At 38.0% G+C, this 24,299-nt stretch overlaps 1 protein-coding gene across 1 annotated transcript in view; it reads right to left on the reverse strand.

Moving 5' to 3' along the window:
• The window catches only part of TRPM6 (transient receptor potential cation channel subfamily M member 6), a 207,705-nt gene that overhangs the window by 105,683 nt on the left and 77,723 nt on the right, over positions 1-24,299 (reverse strand). Inside the window, exons 5-7 of the mRNA XM_036855993.1 lie at positions 14,808-14,887; positions 12,617-12,655; positions 5,604-5,781 (exon numbers count right to left, since the gene is read on the reverse strand). Coding sequence (XP_036711888.1) covers positions 5,604-5,781; positions 12,617-12,655; positions 14,808-14,887 — 297 coding nt within the window. The remainder of the gene's footprint in view (positions 1-5,603; positions 5,782-12,616; positions 12,656-14,807; positions 14,888-24,299) is intronic.

Raw genomic sequence — 24,299 nt, forward strand, 5'->3', positions numbered from 1 at the left:
CCACCAGAACACAGGCACCAGTGCCCTCCACCAGGAACCCTACACAACCCACTGATCCAACCTTAGCCACTGGGGGCAGACACCAAAAACAATAGGAACTATGAACCTACAGCCTGTAAAAAGGTGACCCCAAACACAATAAGTTAAGCAAAATGAGAAGACAGAGAAACACACAGCAGACGACAGAGCAAGGTAAAAACCCACCAGACCACACAAATGAAGAGGAAATAGGCAGTCTAACTGAAAAAGAATACAGAGTAATGACAGTAAAGAGGATCCCAAATCTTGGAAATAGAATGGAGAAAATACAAGAAACGTTTAACAAGGACCTAGAAGAACTAGAGAGCAAACAAAAAATGATTAACAACACAGTAAATGAAATTAAAAATTCTCTAGAAGGAATCAACAGCAAAATAACTGAGGTATAAGAACGGATAAGTGACCTGGAAGATAAAATAGTGGAAATAACTACCACAGAGCAGAATAAACAAAAAAGAATGAAAAGAATTGAGGACAGTCTCAGAGACATCTGAGACAACATTAAACTCACCAACATTCAAATTATAGGGGTCCCAGAAGAGAAAAAGAAAGGGACTGAGAAAATATTTGAAGAGATTAGTGTTGAAAACTTCCCTAATATAGAAAAAGAAAGAGTCAATCAAGTCCAGGAAGCACAGAGAGTCCCATACAGGATAAACCCAAGGGGAAACATGCCAAGACACATATTAATCAAACTATCAAAAATTAAATACAAACAAAAACATTAAAAGCAGCACGGGAAAAACAACAAATAACATGGAAGGGAATCCCCATAAGGTTAACAGCTGATCTTTCAGGAGAAACTCTGCAAGCCAGAAGGGAGTGGCAGGACATATTTAAAGTGATGAAAAGGAAAAACCTACAACCAAGATTACTCTACCCAGCAAGGATCTCATTCAGATTTGATGGAGAAATTAAAACCTTTACAGACAAGCAAAAGCTAAGAGAATTCAGCACCACCAAACCAGCTTTACAACAAATGCTAAAGGAATTTCTCTAGGCAGGAAACACAAGAGAAGGAAAAGACCTACAATAACGAACCCAAAACAATTTAGAAAATGGTAACAGGAACATACATAGCGATAACTACCTTAACTGTAAATGGATTAAATGCTCCAACCAAAAGATATAGACTGGATGAATGGATACAAAAACAAGACCCGTATATATGCTGTCTACAAAAGACCCACTTCAGACCTAGGGACACATACAGACTGAAAGTGACAGGATGGAAAAAGATATTCCAGGCAAATGGAAATCAAAAGAAAGCTGGAGTAGCAAATGCTCTCATCAGACAAAATAGACTTTAAAATAAAGACTACTATAAGAGACAAAGAAGGACACTGCATAATGATAAAGGGATCAATCCAAGAAGAAGATATAACAATTGTAAACATTTATACACCCAACATAGGAGCACATTAATACGTAGGTGAATGCTAACGGCCATAAAAGGGGAAATCGACAGTAACACAATCATAGTAGGGGACTTTAACACCCCACTTTCACCAATGGACAGATCATCCAAAATGAAAATAAATAAAGAAACACAAGCTTTAAAAGATACATTAAGGGCTTCCCTGGTGGCGCAGTGGTTGAGAATCTGCCTGCCAATGCAGGGGACACGGGTTCGAGCCCTGGTCTGGGAAGATCCCACATGCTGTGGAGCAACTAGGCCCGTGAGCCGCAATTACTGAGCCTGCGCGTCTGGAGCCTGTGCTCAGCAACAAGAGAGCCCGCGATAGTGAGAGGCCCGCGCACCGCGATGAAGAGTGGCCCCCACTTGCCGCAACTAGAGAAAGCCCTTGCACAGAAACGAAGACCCAACACAGCCATAAATAAATAAATAAATAAATAAATAAATTTTTTTAAAAAAAAAAAAAAAAAAAAAAGATACATTAAACAACATGGACTTAATTGATATTTATAGGAAATTCCATCCAAAAACAACAAAATACACTTTAATCTCAAGTGCTCATGGAACATTCTCCAGGATAGATCATATCTTGGGTCACAAATCAAGCCTTGGTAAATTTAAGAAAATTAAAATCATATAAAGTATCTTTTCTGACCACAACGCTATGAGACTAGATATCAATTACAGGAAAAAATCCATAAGAAATACAAGCACATGGAGGCTAAACAATACACTAGTAAATAACCAAGAGATCACTGAAGAAATCAAAGAGGAAATCAAAAAATACCTAGAAACAAATGACAATGAAAACACGATGACCCAAAACCTATGAGATGCAGCAAAAGCATTTCTAAGAGGGAACTTTATAGCAATACAAGCCTACCTTAAGAAACAAAATATCTCAAATAAACAACCTAACCTTAAACCTAAAGCAATTAGAGAAAGATGAAAAAAAAAAAACAACCCCAAAGTTAGCAGAAGGAAAGGAATCATAAAGATCAGATCAGAAATAAATGAAAAAGAAATGAAGTAAATGATAGCAAAGATCAATAAAACTAAAAGCTGGTTCTTTGAGAAGATAAACAAAATTGATAAACCATTAGCCAGACTCATCGAGAAAAAAAGGGAAAAGACTCAAATCGACAGAATTAGAAATGAAAAAGGAGACGTAACAATGGACACTGCAGAAATACAAAGGATCATGAGAGATTACTACAAGCAACTATATGCCAAAAAAATGGACAAATTCTTAAAAAAGCACAACTTTCCAAGACTGAACCAGGAAGAAATAGAAAATATAAACAGACCAATCACAAGCACTGAAATTGAGAATGTGATTAAAAATCTTCCAACAAACAAAAGACCAGGACCAGATGGCTTCACAGGTGAATTCTATGAAACATTTAGAGAAAAGCTAACACCTATCCTTCTCAAACTCTTCCAAAATATACCAGAGGGAGGAACACAACCATACTCATTCTACAAGGCCACCATCACCCTGATACCAAAACCAGACAAAGATGTCACAAAGACAGAAAACTACAGGCCAATATCACTGATGAACAATGGTGCAAAAATCCTCAACAAAATACTCGCAAACAGAATCCAATAGCACATTAAAAGGATCATACAACATGATCAAGGGGGATTTATCCCAGGAAGGCAAGAATTCTTCAATATATGCAAATCAATCAATGTGATACACCATATTAACAAATTGAAGGAGAAAAAATATATGATCATCTCAATAGATGCAGAAAAAGCTTTCAACAAAATTCAACACCCATTTAAAATAAAAACCCTCCAGAAAGTAGGCACAGAGGGAACTTACCTCAACATAACAGAGGCCATATATGACAAACCCATAGCCAACATTGTTCTCAATGATGAAAAACTGAAACCATTTCCTCTAACATCAGGAATAAGACAAGGTTGTCCACTCCCACCACTATTATTCAACATACTGTTGGAAGTTTTAGCCATTGCAATCAGAGAAGAAAAAAGAAAAGGAATCCAAATCAGAAAAGAGTTTAAAGCTGTCACTGTTTGCAGATGACATGATACTATAATAGAGAATCCTAAAGAAGCTACCAGAAAACCACTAGAGCTAATCAATGAATTTGGTAAGTAGCAGATACAAAGAAATCTCTTGCATTCCTATACACTAATGATGAAAATCTGGAAGAGAAATTAAGGAAACACGCCCATTTACCATTGCAACAAAAAGAATAAAATACCTAGGAATAAACCTACTAAGGAGACAAAGACCTGTATGCAGAAAACTATAAGACACTGTTGAAAGAAATTAAAGATGATACAAACAGGTGGAGAGATATCCCATGTTCTTGGCTTGGAAGAATTAACATTGTGAAAATGACTATACTACCCAAAGCAATCTACAGATTCAGTGCAGTCCCTATCAAACTACCAATGGCATTTTTCACAGAAACAGAACAAAAAATTTCACAATTTGTGTGGAAACACGAAAACCCCGAAAAGCCAAAGCAATCTTGAGAAAGGAAAACGGAACTGGAGGAATTAGGCTCCCAGACTTCAGATTACACTACAAAGCTACAGTAATCAAGACAGTATTGTACTGTCACAAAAACAGAAATACAGATCAATGGAATGGGATACAAAGCCCAGAGATAAACCCACGCACATATGGTCACCTTATTTTTGATAAAGGAGGCAATAATATACAATGGAGAAAAGACACCCTCTTCAATAAGTGGTGCTGGGAAAACTGGACAGCTACATGTAAAATAATGAAATTAGAACACTCCCTAACACCATATACAAAATTAAACTCAAAATGGATTAAAGACCTAAATGTAACACCAGACTCTATAAAACTCTTAGAGGAAAACACTGGCAGAACACTTTGACATAAATCACAGCAAGATCCTTTTGACCCACTTCCTAGAGAAATGCAAATAAAAACAAAAATAAACAAATGACACCTAATGAAAGTTAAAGCTTTTGCACAGGAAAGGAAACCATAAACAAGACGAAAAGACAACCCTCAGTATGGGAGAAAATATTTGCAAATGAAGCAACTGACAAATTAATCTCCAAATATACAAGCAGCCATGCAGCTCAATATCAAAAAAACAACCCAATCCAAAAATGGGTAGAAGACCTAAATAGATATTTCTCCAAAGAAGATACACAGATTGCCAACAAACATATGAAAGGATGCTCAACATCACTAATCATTAGAGAAATGCAAATCAAAACTACAATGAGGTATCACCTCACACCAGTTAGAATGACCATCATCAAAAAATCTACAAACAATAAATCCTGGAGAGGGTGTGGAGAAAAGCGAACCCTCTTGCACTGTTGGTGGGAATGTAAATTGATACAGCCCCTATGGAGAACAGTATGGAGGTTCCTTAAAAAACTAAAAATAGAACTACCATACGTCCCAGTAGTCCCACTACTGGGCATATACCCTGAGAAAACCATAATTCATAAAGAGTCATGTACCACAATGTTCATTGCAGCTCTATTTACAATAGCCAGAACAGGGAAGCAACCTAAGTGTCCATTGACAGATGAATGGATAAAGAAGATGTGACACATATATACAGTGGAATATTACTCTGCCATAAAAAGAAACAAAACTGAATTATTTGTAGTGAGGTGGATGGACCTAGAGTCTGTCATACAGAGTGAAGTAAGTCAGAAAGAGAAAAACAAATACCGTATGCTAACACATATATATAGAATCTAAAAAAAAAAAAAAAAATAGTTCTGAAGAACCTGTGGGCCGGACAGGAATAAAGACGTGGATGTAGAGAATGGACCTGAGGACACAGGGAGGGGGAAGGGTAAGCTGAGACGAAGTGAAAGAGTGGCATGGACATATATACACTACCAAATGTAAAATAGATAGCTAGTGGGAAGCAGCTGCATAGCACAGGGAGATCAGCTCGGTACTTTGTGACCATCTAGAGGGGTGGGATAGGGAGGGTGGGAGGGAGACGCAAGAGGGTAGAGATATGGGGATATGTATATGTATAGTTGATTTACTTTGTTATAAAGCAGAAACTAACACACCATTGTAAAGCAATTACACTCAAATAAAGATATTAAAAACAAAAAACAAAAAACAGCAAAATAATGTAGGTTATTAGCAAACCTTAGAGTGGTGGGTGTGCTCTCCATCTTGGAAGTTAATCGTGCCAAACGTATCTGTAGAGCTTTTCGTTGTGTGCTTTTCAACAGACCATTGTTCATTTTCACTACCGCTGGCAGCTGAGATGGTCCAGGCATAATCTATCCCATAATGGTCTCTAATCAATCGCCCACAGTAACACCTTAAATTTGGGATGAATACCAATTTCAAAGAGAAACACACAATTTCAGAATAGAAAATAGATGTAATTTTTCTACATGTCCTAGGGTAATGTATAGATGACATATATGAACAATTTTTAAAACTTCACACTGAGATTTATATTGATTTCCAACACTGGGTTGTTTCTAAGTTTAAAAACATTCTCACTAGTTCTCTCCCTTGGCTACACATTAGAATCATTTTTGGGATGTTTCAAGAAAACACTAAAAATCTCTTACACACCCATGTTCATAGCAGCGTTTTTCACAACAGCCAAGAGGTAGAAGCAACCCATGTATCATCATAGATGAATGTATGAACAAAATGTATATACAGATTCAATTTGCAAGATAAAAAGTTCTGGAGATCCATAACACAACAATGTGGATATACTTAACGCTACTGAACTGTACTCTTAAAAATGATTAAAATAGTAAAGAAAACAAAAAACAAACACCAAATTGTATATTTTAAATATGTGCAGTATATGTCAATTATACCTCAAAAACTATTTTTAAAAAATAATCTTGTGAACAATCATTGACAGGAAGACACTGGAACTCACCAAAAAAGATACCACACATCCAAAGACAAAGGAGAAGCCACAATGAGATGGTAGGAGGGGCGCAGTCACAATAAAATCAAATCCCGTAACTGCTGGATGGGTGACTCACAAACTGGAGAACACTTATACCACAGAAGTCCACCCACTGGAGTGAAGGTTCAGAGCCCCACATCAGGCTTCCCAAACTTGGGGTCTGGCAACGTAAGAAGGAATTCCTAGAGAATCAGACTTTCAAGGCTAGCAGTATTTGACTGCAGGACTTCGACAGGACTGGGGGAAACAGAGACTCCACTCTTGGAGGGCACACACAAAGTAGTGTGCGCATCAGGACCCAGGGGAAGGAGCAGTGACCCCATAGGAGACAGAACCAGACCTACCTGCTAGTGTTGGAGGGTCTCCTGCAGAGGCGGGGGGTGGTTGTGGCTCACCGTGAGGAGAAGGACACTGGGAGCAGAAGTTCTAGGAAGTACTCCTTGGCGTGAGCCCTCCCAGATTCTGCCATTAGCTCCCCCAAAGAGCCAGGTAGACTCCAGTGTTGGGTCACCTCAGGTCTGTTTGATTGTTTACCAACAGGGAGGGAACTCAGCCCCACCCATGAGCAGACAAGCAGATTAAAGTTTTACTGAACTCTGCCCACCAGAGCAACATCCAGCTCTACCCACCACCAGTCCCTCCCATCAGGAAACTTGCACAAGCCTCTTAGATAGCCTCATCCACCAGAGGGCAGACAGCAGAATGAAGAAGAATTACAGTCCTGCAGCCTGTGGAACAAAAACCGCATTCACATAGAGACAGACAAGATGAAAAGGCAGAGGGCTATGTACCAGATGAAGAAACAAGATAAAACCCCAGAAAAACAACTAAATGAAGTGGAGATAGGCAACCTTCCAGAAAAAGAATTCAGAATAATGATAGTGAACAAGATCCAGGACCTCGGAAAAAGAATGGAGGCAAAGATCGAGAAGATACAAGAAATGTTTAACAAAGACCTAGAAGAATTAAAGAACAAACAAACAGAGATGAACAATACAAAAACTGAAATGAAAAATACACTAGAAGGAATCAATAGCAGAATAACTGAGGCAGAAGAACAGATAAGTGACCTGGAAGACAGAATGGTGGAATTCACTGCCGTGGAACAGAATAAAGATAAAAGAATGAAAAGAAATGAAGACAGCCTAAGAGACCTCTGGAACAACATTAAATACAACAATATTCACATTAGGGGTCCTAGGAGGAGAAGAGAGAGAAAAAGGACCCAAGAAAATATTTGAAGAGATTATCGTCGAAAACTTCCCTAACATGGGAAAGGAAATAGCCAACCAAGTCCAGGAAGCGCAGAGAGTCCCATAAAGGATAAACCCAAGGAGAAACACGCCGAGACACATAGTAATCAAATTGACAAAAATTAAAGATAAAGAAAAATTATTGAAAGCAACAAGGAAAAATGACAAATAACATACAAGGGAACTCCCCAAGGTTACAGCTGATTTCTCAGCAGAAACTCTACAAGCCAGAAGGGAGTGGCATGATATATTTAAAGTGATGAAAGGGAAGAACCTACAACCAAGATTACTCTACCCGTCAAGGATCTCATTCAGATTCAACGGAGAAATCAAAAGCTTTACAGACAAGCAAAAGCTAAGAGAATTCAGCACCACCAAACCAGCTTTACAACAAATGCTAAAGGAACTTCTGTAAGTGGGAAACACAAGAGAAGAAAAGGACCTACAAAAACAAACCCATAACAATTAAGAAAATGGGAATAGGAACATACATATCGATAAGTACCTTAAACGTGAATGGATTAAAAGCTCCAACCAAAAGATACAGGCTCACTGAATGGATATAAAAACAAAACCCATATGTATGCTGTCTACAAGAGACCCACTTCAGACCTAGGGACACATACAGACTGAAAGTGAGGGGATGGAATAAGGTATTCCATGCAAATGGAAATCAAAAGAAAGCTGGAGTAGCAGTACTCATATCAGATAAAATAGACTTTAAAATAAAGAATGTTACAAGAGACAAGGAAGGACACTGCATAATGATCAAGGGATTAATCCAGGAAGAAGATATAACAATTATAAATATATAACAACCACAGGACACCTCAATACATAAGGCAACTGCTAACAGCGCTAAAAGAGGAAATCGACAGTAACACAATAATAGTGGGGGACTTCAACGCCTCACTTACACCAATGGACAGATCATCCAAGCAGAAAATTAATAAGGAAACACAAGCTTTACATGACACAACAGACCAGATAGATTTAATTGATATTTATAGGACATTCCATCCAAAAACAGCAGAATACACTTTCTTTTCAAGTGCACATGGAACATCCTCCAGGATAGATCACATCTTGGGTCACAAATCAAGCCTCAGTAAATTTAATGAAAAGTTAACTCATATAAAGCATCTTTTCTGACCACAACACTATGAGATTAGAAATCAATTCCAGGGAAAAAAACATAAAAAACACTAACACATGGAGGCTAAACAATATGTTACTAAATAACCAAGAGATCACTGAAGAAATCAAAGAGGAAATCAAAAAATACCTAGAGACAAATGACAAAGAAAACACGATGATCCAAAACCTATGGGATGCAGCAAAAGCAGTTCTAAGAGGGAAGTTTATAGCTATACAAGCCTACCTCAAGAAACAAGAAAAATCTCAAATAAACAATCTAACCTTACACCGAAAAAACCTAGAGAAAGAAGAACAAACAAAACCCAAACTTAGTAGAAGGAAGGAAATGATAAAGATCAGAGCAGAAATAAATGAAATAGAAACAAAGAAAACAGTAGCAATGATCAATAAAACTAAAAGCTGGTTCTTTGAGAAGATAAACAAAATTGATAAACCATTAGCCAAACTCATCAAGAAAAAGAGGGAGAGGACTCAAATCAATAAAATTAGAAATGAAAAAGGAAAAGTTACAACAGACACCACAGTAATACAAAGCATCCTAAGAGACTACCACAAGCAACTCTATGCCAATAAAATGGACAACGTGGAAGAAATGGACAAATTCTTAGAAAGGTATAACCTTCCAAGACTGAACCAGGAAGAAATAGAAAATATGAACAGACCAATCACAAGCACTGAAATTGAAACTGTGATTAAAAATCTTCCAACAAACAAAAGTCCAGGACCAGATGGCTTCACAGGTGAATTCTATCACATATTTAGAGAAGAGCTAACACCCATCCTTCTCAAACTCTTCCAAAAAACTGCAGAGGAAGGAACACTCCAAAACGCATTTTATGAACCCACCATCACCCTGATGCCAAAACCAGAAAAAGATACTACAAAAAAAGAAAATTACAGACCAATATCACTGATGAATATAGATGCAATAATCCTCAACAAAATACCAGCAAACAGAATCCAACAACACATTAAAAGGATTATACATCATGATCAAGTGGGATTTATCCCAGGGATGCAAGGATTCTTCAATATACTCAAATCAATCAACGTGATACACTGTATTAACAAATTGAAGAATAAAAACCATATGATCATCTCAATAGATGCAGAAAAAGCTTTTGACAAAATTCAACACCCATTTATGATAAAAGCTCTCCAGAAAGTGGACATAGAGGGAACCTCCCTCAACATAATAAAGGCCATATATGACAAACCCATAGCAAACATCATCCACAGTGGTGGAAAACTGAAACCATTTCCTCTAAGATCAGGAACAAGACAAGGATGTTCACTCTCGCCACTCATATTCAACATAGTTTTGGAAGTCCTAGCCACGGCAAGCAGAGAAGAAAAAGAAATAAAAGGAATACAAATTGGAAAAGAAGAAGAAAAACTGTCACTGTTTGCAGAGGACATGATACTATACATAGAGAATCTTAAAGATGCCACCAGAAAACTAGTAGAGCTAATCAATGAATTTGGTAAAGTTGCAGGATACAAAATTAATGCACAGGAATCTCTTGCATTCCTATACACTAATGATGAAAAATCTGAAAGAGAAATTAATGACACACTCCCATTTACCACTGCAACAAAAAGAATAAAAAACGTAGGAATAAACCTACCTAAGGAGACAAAATACCTGTATGCAGAAAACTATAAGACACTGATGAAAGAAATTAAAGATGATACAAACAGATGGAGAGACATACCATGTTCTTGGATTGGAAGAATCAATACTGTGAAAATGACTATACTACCCAAAGCAATCTACAGATTCAGTGCAATCCTTATCAAATTACCAATGGCATTTTTTACAGAACTAGAACAAAAAATCTTAAAATTTGTATGGAGACACAAAAGACCCCAAATAGCCAATGCAGTCTTGAGGGAAAAAAATGGAGTTGGAGGAATCAGACTCCCTGACTTCAGACTATACTACAAAGCTATAATAATCAAGACAGTATGGTACTAGCACAAAAACAGAAATATAGATCAGTGGAATAGCATAGAAAACCCAGAGATAAACCCATGCACCTATGGTCAACTAATCTATGAGAAAGGAGGCAAGGATATACAATGGAGAAAAGACAGTCTCTTCAATAAGTGGTGCTGGGAAAACTGGACAGCTATATGTAAAAGAATGAAATTAGAACACTCCCTAACACCATACACAAAAATAAACTCAAAATGGATTAGAGACTGAAATGTAAGACTGGACAGTATAAAACTCTTAGAGGAAAACACAGGAAGAACACTCTTTGACATAAATCACAGCAAGATTTTTTTTGATCCACCTCCTAGAGTAATGGAAATAAAAACAAAAATAAACAAATGGGACCTAATGAAACGTAAAAGCTTTTGCAAAGCAAAGGAAACTACAAACAAGATTAAAAGACAACCCTCAGAATGGGAGAAAATATTTGCAAATGAATCAATGGACAAAGGATTAATCTCCAAAATATATAAACAGCTCATGCAGCTCAATATTAAAAAAACAAACAACCCAATCAAAAAATGGGCAGAAAACCTAAATAGACATTCCTCCAAAGAAGACATACAGATGGCCAAGAAGCACATGAAAAGCTGCTCAACATCACTAATTATTAGAGAAATGCAAATCTAAACTATAATGAGGTATCACCTCACACCAGTTAGAATGGGCATCATCAGAAAATCTAGAAACAACAAATGCTGGAGAGGGTGTGGAGAAAAGGGAACCCTCTTGCACTGTTGGTGGGAATGTAAATTGATACAGCCACTATGGAGAACAGTATGGAGGTTCCTTAAAAAACTAAAAATAGAATTACCATATGACCCAGCAATCCCACTACTGGGCAAATACCCAGAGAAAACCATAATTTAAAAAGACACATGCACCCCAATGTTCACTGCAGCTCTTTTTACAATAGCCAGGTCATGGAAGCAACCTGAATGCCAATCGACAGATGAATGGATAAAGAAGATGTGGGGCTCCCCTGGTGGCGCAGTGGTTGAGAATCTGCCTGCCAATGCAGGGGACACGGGTTCGAGCCCTGGTCTGGGAAGATCCCACATGCCGTGGAGTGACTGGGCCCATGAGCCACAGCTACTGAGTCTGCGCATCTGGAGCCCATGCTCCGCAACAAGAGAGGCTGCGATAGTGAGAGGCCCGTGCACCGCGATGAAGAGTGGCCCCCGCTGTCCGCAACTAGAGAAAGCCCTCACACAGAAACGAAGACCCAACACAGCCAAAAATAAATAAATAAATAAATAAAATTTTTAAAAAAATAAAAAAGAAGATGTGGTACATATATACAATGGAATATTACTCAGCCATAAAAAGGAATGAAATTGGGTCATTTGTAGAGACGTGGATGGATCTAGAGTCTGTCATACAGAGTGAAATAAGTCAGAAAGAGAAAAACAAATATCATATATTAACGCATATATGTGAAGCCTAGAGAAATGGTGCAGATGAACCGGTTTGCAGGGCAGAAATAGAGACACAGATGTAGAGAACAAACGTATGGACACCAAGGGGGGAAAGTGGGGGGGGGGTGTGTGGTGGTGGTGGGATGAATTGGGAGATTGGGATTGACATGTATTCACTAATATGTATAAAAGAGATAACTAATAAGAACCTGCTGTATAGGAAATAAATTAAATTTAATTTAAAAAATAATCTTAATACTGAAGGAGATTAAGAAAAATCCTCATGTGAAATGTTAGATGCACATCAAAAGGAAGGATTGTTAATTAATGCAAAATATAGATGCAACTTCAGAGAAATATATAAACATAGAACGGTTTATCTGTCTTACCTGATTAAATTCTGACAAACCTGGCATCCTGCAGTACATCTAAATTAAAGAAATAAAACCACTGTTAGTTTATTAATATATTTGAAAACATATTTAATGCTTATACAGTAAATATCTGTTAATCTTCCATAATCTGGAAATCAGGGTTTACTGAGTACTCATACATCACCTCCCAAATATTCCCATGTCATTTACCATATATAATTACACTGCAGCAACTATGATCTAATTAACAGAATACTGAGTTTGGAACCAAAATACCTGGATTTAAATCTCAATGATTTAACAATTCCTCTAAGCCCCAGTTTTCACATCTGAAAATAATATCTGACCCATACAGTTATTAAAAGGATTAAGGGTGATAATATATGTAAAGTGTCTTATAGTATCTGGTACATTGCAAGATGTATAATAATGGTGGCTATTATTATTACACTATGAAGATAACACAGAATTCTTGAGAATTAAGTAAGAAAACATACGTATACAATTTTAAAACCCTAAAACACTATCAAACTGAGGAACAGTTGGTATGATTACAATAATTATCTTTATTAATATATTTTTTATGATTCAAAAAAGCCTTCTGGATTTGGGAGTTAGCATTATGATCATCAATGATCATATTTTAAGTGTGAATAAGTTTTAACTAGAAGAGAAATCTAGATAAAATAATGGAAGAAAAGGTAGTGTTCATAGAATCAATCATTCTAAATTATTCAGAGATGAATATTCAGGCCTTTCACTTCTTCCTGTCCCCAGACTTTTAGAAATCTTTTTTCTCAGAAGCTTCACTTCAGCAAGTTCCAAATGAGAAAGAAAAAGACGTTGTAATCAAGTCTATCAGATTTGTTTCTTATTAGGAGCTACAAAAAGAATCAGTAAAAGACAAACCTTTATCTTAATTTAAAATAGTGAACTACCACTCTTTTGCTGTGCACCGTAAGGAAGAACACTGCAAGAAAGCCACAGTTTTGAAAATCTTACTAGGATCTAAGAAAAAGGCTGGCATGGAAGGAATAGCCATAGTCATCCATCCATTTTTTACAATTACCAAATAAGAGAGACTGCTTTTTTCCCATAAAAAGTAGTATATCTTTGACCATTCATGGAATTATGATCACTGATACTCTTCTTGAGTCTGTGGGCTAATGACCTATAGTTTACCACTTTTCATGAGGTTCAAGGTGACTGTGAAGATGATTTTCCGTTTACAGAGCAGTGGAAGCCACCTGAGCTCAATGTGCCTTCTACTGCAGCCACTATCATATTACAAAATCCCATAAAAGATGAAGGGAAAAAACAAGGTTACCCTGCCTTTTTATTCTGTAAACATTTTATAAGCAGGTAAAATGAGGATTTCCAATCACGGGGCTTACAAGCCACAGGTAACTCAAAGAGGGTGGGACTAGTAAATATTTAACAAAGGCAAAGAACACTATTTTAGTCATCATTCCCAAAGAACTAGAATTTCAGTGGCCTCACCATGCTACCTTTCGTGAGCATACAGCTGTGATTTCTAAACTTCAAATGAATGTAAGGCCAAATGCTCAGCAGAATCTAAAAATAGAGTGGTCCCCCTAATTAAAATACTGCTCTCCTATTTTCCTTTCCTTTTAATTCTTTTCCCCCAGGGCAATGCTACCCAATCTTAATTTCATGGACCCGATTACCCTGGGGAATTTTCCATAGACCTCTCTTCCTCTATCTTTCACTGGCTGCTGTTTTGAACTTTGTTCTGCAAGTGGAACTTCCAAAGGGTTGTCAAGAACTCAGAATAATCAAACTCAAATCATTCCATTCTGCTGCCCATTATCTGTTCAAGCAAAAAGCCTGCAGGAGGAAAAAATTAACTGTTTGCATAATCTGAGCATGGAGTCCTGAAATATCCCAGTTACTATATTCACAGACACTTGGGGATAAGGAAGTCACACTATTTTGAATATTCAGTACTCAAAAGTTGTAAATTTTTTATCCAAACCCGGTGGAATGGATGTAGCACTAGATATTTCCCTGGTATCTATCCTCCCAGGAAGAGGAACAGGAGCATCAAAGATAAAACAGCAGAGTGAAATCTACCACAATATTAACAGTGGCTCCATCAGGGTAAACAAGTCATATCTCTAAATTTCAGTAAACAGTCCTCCAAGTACTGTTGCTTTAAAAAGAAAAATGTAATTAAAAATTGTACCTGTGAGGGTCTTTTGAGCTGGGTATGATTTTGTTACATTCTCTCTTGTCGAACACTCCTTCAATCCAGGATTTCTGGGACTGAATAGAAAAATGTCATTATTTTCATAGTCTCATTAAATGAGAACACAGTATAACCACAGTAGTCCAGGTAGGCAAGATATACTTAAATATAATAGACCCTAATTAAAATGCCAAGACCAGCCCCAAACCCCTAAGCATTTATTGGCTTCTATTACAGACAACATAGACACAAATAAGCCAATGTGAACACAAAAATATTCACAAAGTTAATTGGTCCACAATTTCATTTTAAGTGAAAGATCCCTAAATGCACAAAACTCTACCAAGGAAGTAAAGATATAGCGGAAGCATTCTCTTAATTCTGCCAAAAGTCACTTTTAAATCTTGTACCATAACCCTACAGAGTGAATATTAAGCTCTCAAACTTCAGAATTCTCACTTATAAAATCCCACTTTGGCTAAGATTTGACAGGAAGCTGGAAAGAGTGTCAGAGGAGAGATGTAACCTCAGCAAGATTCCGTAAAAGAGTTCAATCTAAAACTAATCTGGAGGATATGGAATGGAGAATATCACACGTGTGCCCTCAGAAGGGAACTTGACTGAGAAACTGATTTCCCATAAATACCTGATTCACAGAAGACGAGACTTATTTCCTGACCAATAACCATATGCCAAGAATCTCTCTCCATCCTCAAGGCAATGAATTTACTGCTTAGACACTGGCTGGACGTCCCCCTCTTTGCACTCCCTGCCCCAAACCCTCAACAGACTCGCCTGTAGCTTGCTACAGCATGCATTTCCCAAATTGCAATTCCTCTGCTATTCCTGAATAAACTCAATTTCTGATCATTCAAGCTTGCCTCAGTTTACCTCTTTATTTAGGGTGACAATTTGATACACATTGTATAAGCATGGCTTACCATTGGCTGAATTTCAAAATATCTGAATGCATTCAACAAATATTTTAAAATAGGCCTCCATATGGCATGCTGGGAATTCTATGGCAAATGAGACAAAGTTCTTACTCTGAAGGAACTTAGAATAAAAAGAAGGAAACGGATAACAAATTGATATCATTAAACTTCATGTGTAACATTTACCTATTAAAAATGGCTCCAGGGACTTCCACGGTGGTCCAGTGGGTAAGACTCCACACTCGCAATGCAGGGGGCCCAGGTTCAACCCCTGGTTAGGGAACCAGATCCTGCATGCATACTGCAACTGAGAGTCCGCATGCCACAACTGAGTCTGCATGCCGCAACTAAGACCCGGCGCAGCCATAATTAATTAATTAATTTTTAAAAAACAGCTCCAAAAAGGGTCCCTAATTTAGGAGCCTATGTATACAAATTAAGCAAGCTATGCTCAACCACTCCCTTCTTTTAAAAGGCTAGACAGCTGAGTCTAGTAGAACTATGTGGGCAAATTACTTTCTTCAGGCCTGTTTTCCCATCTATTAAAAAGGAGATAATAATAACAGTAATACCTCATTGGGCTACTGAAAGGAATTAAGGCTTAGATTTCTCCCTGGGACTTACTCGGGCTCAGTAAAGCTTAGTTATTATTATTGGTAATATCAAAGGTAAAAATTAGCTTTTTGGTTGGTAGCATGGGAACTTAACTTTGATGTATTTTTTTCATAGAAAAATACTTCCTGACCTCCAAATCTCCCTCCTAGAGCCTCTCATATTACAAACAAATGACTTTTATGGGTCCATTTTCCCCCACTAGACTCCAGCTCCTACAGGCCCCATGCCAGTCATTTCTGTTGCCCCAGGGCCCAACCCAATGATTGTTGAATGAGCAACAAAATGAACACACTTAAAATAGAACTTCAAGAATCCATGTATACAATTTTCTCTCCAAGGGTGTAAACAGGAAACCTGTGCCATAACAAGAACATGGAAACTTTCCTCCTGCAACTCCCATATCTTATCTCAAAACTACAGGAAAAGAAAAGCAGGCTTAATTTGCAAGTGTTTCAAACAATTCTCAATTTGGAACTTTACTTTTTCCCTCTACCTCATAATGGTAGCCTTTGCAATATACTCTTCAGCACATATGGAAGAGGTCCCCCCGTGTTCAGTTCAACAGAGAACTATTAGGAACCATATGTTTGTTAGCTCTGATTCAATAGCCCAAATCTATTAAGGCCAAATACTCAACATGTGTTTGCCACTTGGAGCAGCACACTGTCGTTGACGGCAGAGAATATGTCATTTCTGCAACTATCATGACAGTCTTGACAGACTGGGTGTTTTTTATATACTGGGGCAGGAGAGTTGTGTTTTTTTTTTTTTTTTTTAAATATTTATTTATTTATTTATTTATTTATTTATGGCTGTGTTGGGTCTTCGTTTCTGTGCGCGGGCTTTGTCTAGTTGCGGCGAGCAGGGGCCACTCTTCATCGCGGTGCGCGGGCCTCTCATTATCGCGGCCTCTTTTGTTGCGGAGCACAGGCTCCAGATGCGCAGGCTCAGTAATTGTGGCTCACGGGCCTAGTTGCTCCGCGGCATGTGGGATCTTCCCAGACCAGGGCTCGAACCCGTGTCGCTGCATTGGCAGGCCAGACTCTCAACCACTGCGCCACCAGGGAAAGCCCAGGAAGAGTTGTGTTTTAACTGTGGTTGCTATTTGGGGAAGGGAAGGCAGCGGATAAAGAAGGGAAATAGTGGTTGGTCTCAGGCTGTGTTGGCCACAAACAGTTTGCCCTTACCCTAAAATATAATCAGAATTTTTACATACAAGCCCAGGACTGGGGAATAGCAAAGAAATGTCCAAAGACTAATCCTCTAATGGTAGCTATACATGAATTAATTCCTGATGTCACCTGAAAGTATTTCTACACTGGGCTTTTTAGGGTTCCAGATAACAGAGTCTTTCTCAGGGGAATCTCTGAGAAGGAATAGTCTTACAGGCATTCTTGATTAAAAAAAAAAAAAAAAAAATCCTTCTAAATGGCATGGATTTTTTTTAACAGGGGGACACTGTGTGATTTGATGGGGGTGGTTGAAGGGCACACAGGTGGAACAAGTACTTTATTTCTTTTTTTAAACTTTTCATACTTAAAAAAAATCTAACATTTAAAAAATACTTTTCCAGGTGAAACTACTTCCTTTTCATAGCCCCCACTCTATCTTATATACATCGCAGCACTCACAATGCTTAATTGCACCTATTCAGTTGTTTTTTTCTTAACATTATTGTAATCTACTTCAAGATAAGCATTAGTTTATTTATCATGGAATCTATAGCATGCAGGGAAGCACCAGGATGGATCAAATAGAGAAAATATTTTCAGACTCCAGACTGACATTTTTTATTTTCTCTATACAGTCCCTCCCTTGGAGCAAGGACCTCTTCAAACTGAGTGCCAGGCAGATGGATTTCCACAGCGCACGATCTGTTGGCTGGGGAAACTCATCAGTGCAAAGCCAGCCTGTATACTTCAAAGACTCAGCTCAGGGTCTCCTACAGGGTTTTGTCCACAATCTGAGGGATACCTTGGGGGACTCACTTGATCCAAGATTAAGAGTCTCAGGCAAAGGGCATCCAAACCTAAAATAACCCAAACCCAAGGATCTGGCTCGCCAACACTGCCACAAGTTGACCTCACTGGTTTTCCAGTAAATAATCTTTCCAGAAGGCAGCATTTAGGAGTACTTCATAAAGAACACAAAATAACCTTACATGTTTCCTTCTCTTTGGGTAGTTAGAGGTAAGCACTATTTGCTGGTAATGATTTCTTTTTTCTTCTTTCTTTTTTTTTCTCTTGTAACATCTTTAATAGAATGTCAACTAAATAACTCACAATTCCCTAAAATGCCACTTCTTCTGTTTAGGTGAGAAATTTATATGAAATGTTCATATACTGCCTTGTTGAGCAAAAGCATTTAGAACTTCAGAATGACTGTTTAGATTATATAAACTCATGAGTACATGAGTAAAACATTTATGAATTCTCCACAGAGCCTAATGGGGAATTAGAAGAACTCAACAGTGACCTACTTAGTAGAGCATATCATGAAAGTTCAAACTAAAATGTCATACCCCATCCCTCAACTCCCCAGATTGGTGGAAGCCCTCTTTATGTTCGTCCAAAATCACAATTTCAAATGGCAATGAGAAGACATCCTTTCCTCTGTTTGTCACACATGCTTCAGCCTTATTCAGTATCCTAGGGAGTTAAACTTGCAAACAAGATGTTTATAATTTCAGATCATGTGAAATCATTTTGATAAGAAGGGAAAAGGAAATGGGAGGTTTCCCTTATGGGTGTTCTTTACAACTGCCCGTGGAAAGTGAAATACAGTGTTTAACTGAATGCTGGGCCTATTTGTTGTATAACCACTCTAATCTATTAAGGTTTCCAAGTTAGATATACTCAATTTCCAATTTCCACTCAGCAAAATATCCACAAATATGTTATCCAAGTACACAGATGGTCTTCATTTATGCTACAAATATCTTGTTAAATTATCCAAAACTTTACTAGGACTACATCCAAGTGAACTACATAGTCTAAAAAACAATTTCTTGGAGTGAAGCTTCACTATTAGTGGAGCTATACTCAAATAACTGACTTTTAGAAAACCCACCATCCTCTGAGACAATAAAGCCTTTATTAGGAATTACAGGTTAAAGGCAATTTCATTTATGTCATCCACAGTAAGGTTTATTTATACAATGAAGACTACTTGTTTCATTTTCTAAGTGTAACACGGCAGAAAGAACAATGCTTCTTGAAATTCCATGCAGACACATACCACATATTTAACTTGGACAAATTCAAAATCTTTGCTAAAAGACTGAGAGAGGGCTTATCATATTGAGTGAAGTCAGTCAGACAAAGACAAATATTATATGATATCACTTATATGGAAAATCTAAAAAAGATACAAATGAATTTTTTTACAAAATACAAATAGACTAACAGGCATAGAAAACAAACTTACGGTTACCAAAGGGGATAGCGGGGGGATGGGGAGAGGTGGGGAGGGATAAATTAGGAGTTTGGGATTAACAGACACACACTACTATATATAAAATAGGTAAATAACAAGGACCTACTATATAGCACAGGGAACTGTACTCAATATCTTGTAATAATCTATAATGGAAAAGAATCTGAAAAAGAATACATGCATATATGTATATGTGTGTGTGTGTGTATATATATATATATATATATATATATATAGCTGAATCACTTTGCTGTACACTTGAAACTAATACAGCATTGTAAACTAACTATACTTCAATTTTTAAAAAGTGGAAAATAAAAAAGAATGAAAGAGGACTAGAAGAAGAAAGGTGAGAAGATATAAAAGGTTGAAGTATGGGCAATATCAATGCCATTCCACATTCAGGAGTATAGTATGCCCAAGAGCAGCAGTTCTCAAACTTTTGGGGTTTAGGACTCCTTCACAGTCATTAAATTTACCAAGGACCTCCACAAAGCTTTCACTTATAGAGTATAGCTACCAATATTTACATATTCAAAATTAGAACTGGGACTTTTTAAAGTATTTACCCATTAGATAATTTTAAAATAATTATGGTAAACCTATTACATGTTAAAATAAATAACATATTTTTCATGAAAAATATTTTTAAAAGGTTTATGAGAAGAGCATTGTATTTTTGTCTGGCTTAAGACAGCTGGATTCTCATATCTGCTTCTGCATTCAATCTGTTACAAAGTGTTTTTGGTTGAAGTATATAAAAAGAATTGGCCTCACATAGACATGGAGTTGGAAAAAGGAAATAGTATTTTAATAGCCTTTTTAGATATTATGGATTTGTCATGTAACCTCAGGAAAACTCCACTGTATGCTCATGATAGAATGAGTAAAACAGGGAAATAATGTACCATTATAAAAATAATTTGGGGGGACTTCCCTGGTGGCACAGTTGTTAAGAATCCACCTGCCAGTGCAGGGGACACAGGTTCGATCCCTGGTCCAGGAAGATCCCACATGCCGCGGAGCAACTAAGCCCGTGAGCCACAGCTATGAGCCTGTGCTCTAGAGCCCGCGAGCCACAACTACTGAGCCCACGTTCCTAGAGGCTGTGCTCCTCAACAAGAGAAGCCACCGCAATGAGAAGCCCTCGCACGGCAACAACGAGTAGTCCCCGCAACTAGAGAAAGCCCACGCACAGCAACGAGGACCCAATGCAGCCAAAAAAACCCAATAATAATAATTTGGGGACTTCCCTGGTGGTCCAGTGGGTAAGTCTCCGCACTCCCAATGCAGGGGGCCTGGGTTTGATCCCTGGTTGGGGAACTAGATCCCGCATGCATGCCGCAACTAAGAGTCCACGTGCTGCAACTGAGTCTGCGTGACGCAACTAAGAAGTCTGCATGCTGCAGCGAAGATCCTGTGTGCCGCAACTAAGACCCAGCACAGCCAAAAATAAATAAATAAATAAATATTTTTTAAAAAGTAATAATTTTGATTTTGAGGACCTTTGAAAGGGTCTCAAAGATCCCAAGGAGTCCCCGGGGATACCACACATGAAAGACCACTGCCCCAAAGTGACCTCACAGGCACTAGGGTTGAGTGTGAGTGAGAGACAGGACCTACTGTTTCCTGGTTGGGCTCAGGTCCCACATGCATGTCTTAAGTCTGCCTATCTCATCTCAGTGATTGCACTGTAGTATTTCAACATCCCCTATTTAATCTGGTGCTCAACTGAAGAAAGTTCCAACATAGAGAAAAAGCAATTAAGAGACCAAATCTTCACGTACTTCTCTTTCTAAGCAATGTAAGGGACTTTGAAGGATAATTTTTGACTGCATTCATTTTTATTTAGCAGCTGACTTTAGTGCCTACCACTCCCTCCTCCCAAAGATGTCATTGAAGCATGATAAGTGTGGTTATCAGCCCTTCAGAACCCATAGGCAGCATATATTCTATCAGTTTACCCATTCTTCCTTTAAAATATTGATATCGGGCTTCCCTGGTGGCGCAGTGGTTGAGAATCTGCCTGCCATGCAGGGGACACGGGTTCGAGCCCTGGTCTGGGAAGATCCCACATGCCGCGGAGCAACTAGGCCCGTGCACCACAACTACTGAGCCTGCGCGTCTGGAGCCTGTGCTCCGCAACAAGAGAGGCCGCGATAGTGAAAGGCCCGCGCACCGTGATGAAGAGTGCCCCCGCTTGCCGCAACTAGAGAAGCCTTCGCATGAACAAAGACCCAACACAGCCAAAAATAAATAAATAAATAAATAAATAATCCTTCCCTCTACTTTAAAAAAAAAAAAAAATTTGATACCGCCAAGAATAATAGCTTCATTCATTCATTCAAAATACTTTGATGGGCATATCATATGATTGTAATAAAAATAAATAAATAAAATTGTGTCCCAAAGACCAACACCAAAAGAGAAGAAACTATGTTTACTAATAGATACCAAGTATGGCACAAGAGCAAGCTGTGGGACTCCTTGGAAGTAGAAATCCCTTCTGTCTGCCAGTATTTGGGGAGTCTTCATGGAGGACACAAAACTTAGGAAAGTCCTTGAAAGATGACAAAGGTTTTGAAAGGTGGTTGATGAAATTCGGTGGTGGTTAGAAATGCAGAGATTTAGGCCTGGGGGAGGATTCAGAGGACAACGATGTTAAGGTATGGCAAAAGCCACAAAGTCACTGGGGAGCAGAGAACAGAGAAGGTAAAAGAGCCAGGAACCTCTGGGAGCATCTAAGCATAGCGTGTAGAAGAGTTCAGGGAATAAAAACAGAGAGTTACTAATCAGGATGGTAACATGATACCTGAAGATAAGAAGGGAGAAAGTTTTTCTCTTTAATAAAAATGTTTGCATTATTACAAAAATAGGTAGTTTCAAAGAAAAACTGAGAAGTGTTTAATATTGAAAACAAAGTAAGGAGGACAATTTTTGTCCATGACAAACAAATAGATTGAGAGAGAGTCAGGAAATAGTTTGTAAAACAGAGAAGAAAGCTAGCGCAAGATATCCTTGGGAGAAAGAAATAAAAACAGCCATTAGATCAACAAAGTAAAGCAAAAGCCAATGTTAACGTAGACTTTCATATATGCCAAGGGCTGGGCTAAATGCTTTACACGCTAGCTAAAGTAATATTCACAACTGTGAGATAAATACAGTGATTATCACCTCTACAGAGGAGGAGCAGTTTCTATCAAATACCAGCACCAGCATTCTTTTACACTATGTTCAATAGGCAAAGTTGAAAGAAAGTTTATCTTATGTTAAGAAAGTTTGAACCTTGTATGTAGATAAAGGAGAGTGAAGATGCAAGAGAGAGTAAAGATGACTTGAGACTTTGGGGGTGGGGAGCAGGGGAAAAAAATGGTATGAATAGCCAAGGAGGAAGGCTCAGCCTTGAAGAAAATGCTTCCTCTTCTGACAGACGCAAGGAGTGGAGTGGCAAACTTTCCCTTCTTGGTAATTTTGCCCCAGACCCTATAATCAATGTTCTATAGAAAGTCATAGACCATTTAGCTCTGATGGCTGCAAATCTCAGCATTCTCCTTTGCTCATCTTAACCAGAGAGAAAGGAAGGCAGGAGATACACGTGCAGTCACAGTGCCCCTTTCTATTACCAGCTCTCTACAGTACAACATCAGTACAGTACAGTATGTATTCTATGAACCACAAAGCATATGAAATGCTCTCTCCGTAGAGGATCCACCAAACTTAAAAGATAGACGGGGAACACCAATAGTATCCCACTGATCACCCTATGGAGAAACTGCCACACAATTTTCCAGGAATGTCCCTCATATACTAACCAAAAAATGTGTGCCCCAGGTTATGAGGGTCTGCAGACAACTAAACAGAGGGAATAGGAATTTACAGTAAAAAATAAGAGTAAATGTAATTGGAGATTAATGGGCAGTCAGGGCAAGGTATAGAGAAAGGAAAGGAAGCGGGGAGCAAGAGCAAGGTAAGTGTGTTTTCTTCTCTAGTCTGTAAGAAATCTCTATCAGCAAACTGGAGAAATACTGTTCTTCCTGGCTAATTCACCCCGGGGGTTGTTAAAATAATTTCCAGCCGTCCAGTTGTGCAGCTGTAAATTTTCATGAGCATTCCTTTAGCTACACTTAGGTACTCCACTTCCATTAAAAAAAATTAATTATAATTACTTTAGGTAAACATTTTACAACTGTGTGCCTAATTGCTACATAGCAAAAAACAAACAAAACAGATTTGCTATAATGTTATAATTGTTAAACTGCCACTCTTAGTTCTTTTACTCTAAGCCTGTACTCTATCATTCATGGAACATGTAAGCCAGGCCCCAGTAACTTTTTCTTAATAGGGAATTTTGCAAATGGTATAAAAGCCACCAGTACAACAGATAAGAAAGAAGAAAATGTTTTCTGCTCATACAAGCACATGGAAGTATTATGACTCTCCAGAACAGATAAACTATCCATTGTTTCCCTAAATATATTAAATCAAGGATCATCTTTGAGGATAT

Source organism: Balaenoptera musculus, chromosome 6 (genome assembly GCF_009873245.2).
Source record: "Balaenoptera musculus isolate JJ_BM4_2016_0621 chromosome 6, mBalMus1.pri.v3, whole genome shotgun sequence".
NCBI classification, from domain to species: domain Eukaryota; kingdom Metazoa; phylum Chordata; class Mammalia; order Artiodactyla; family Balaenopteridae; genus Balaenoptera; species Balaenoptera musculus.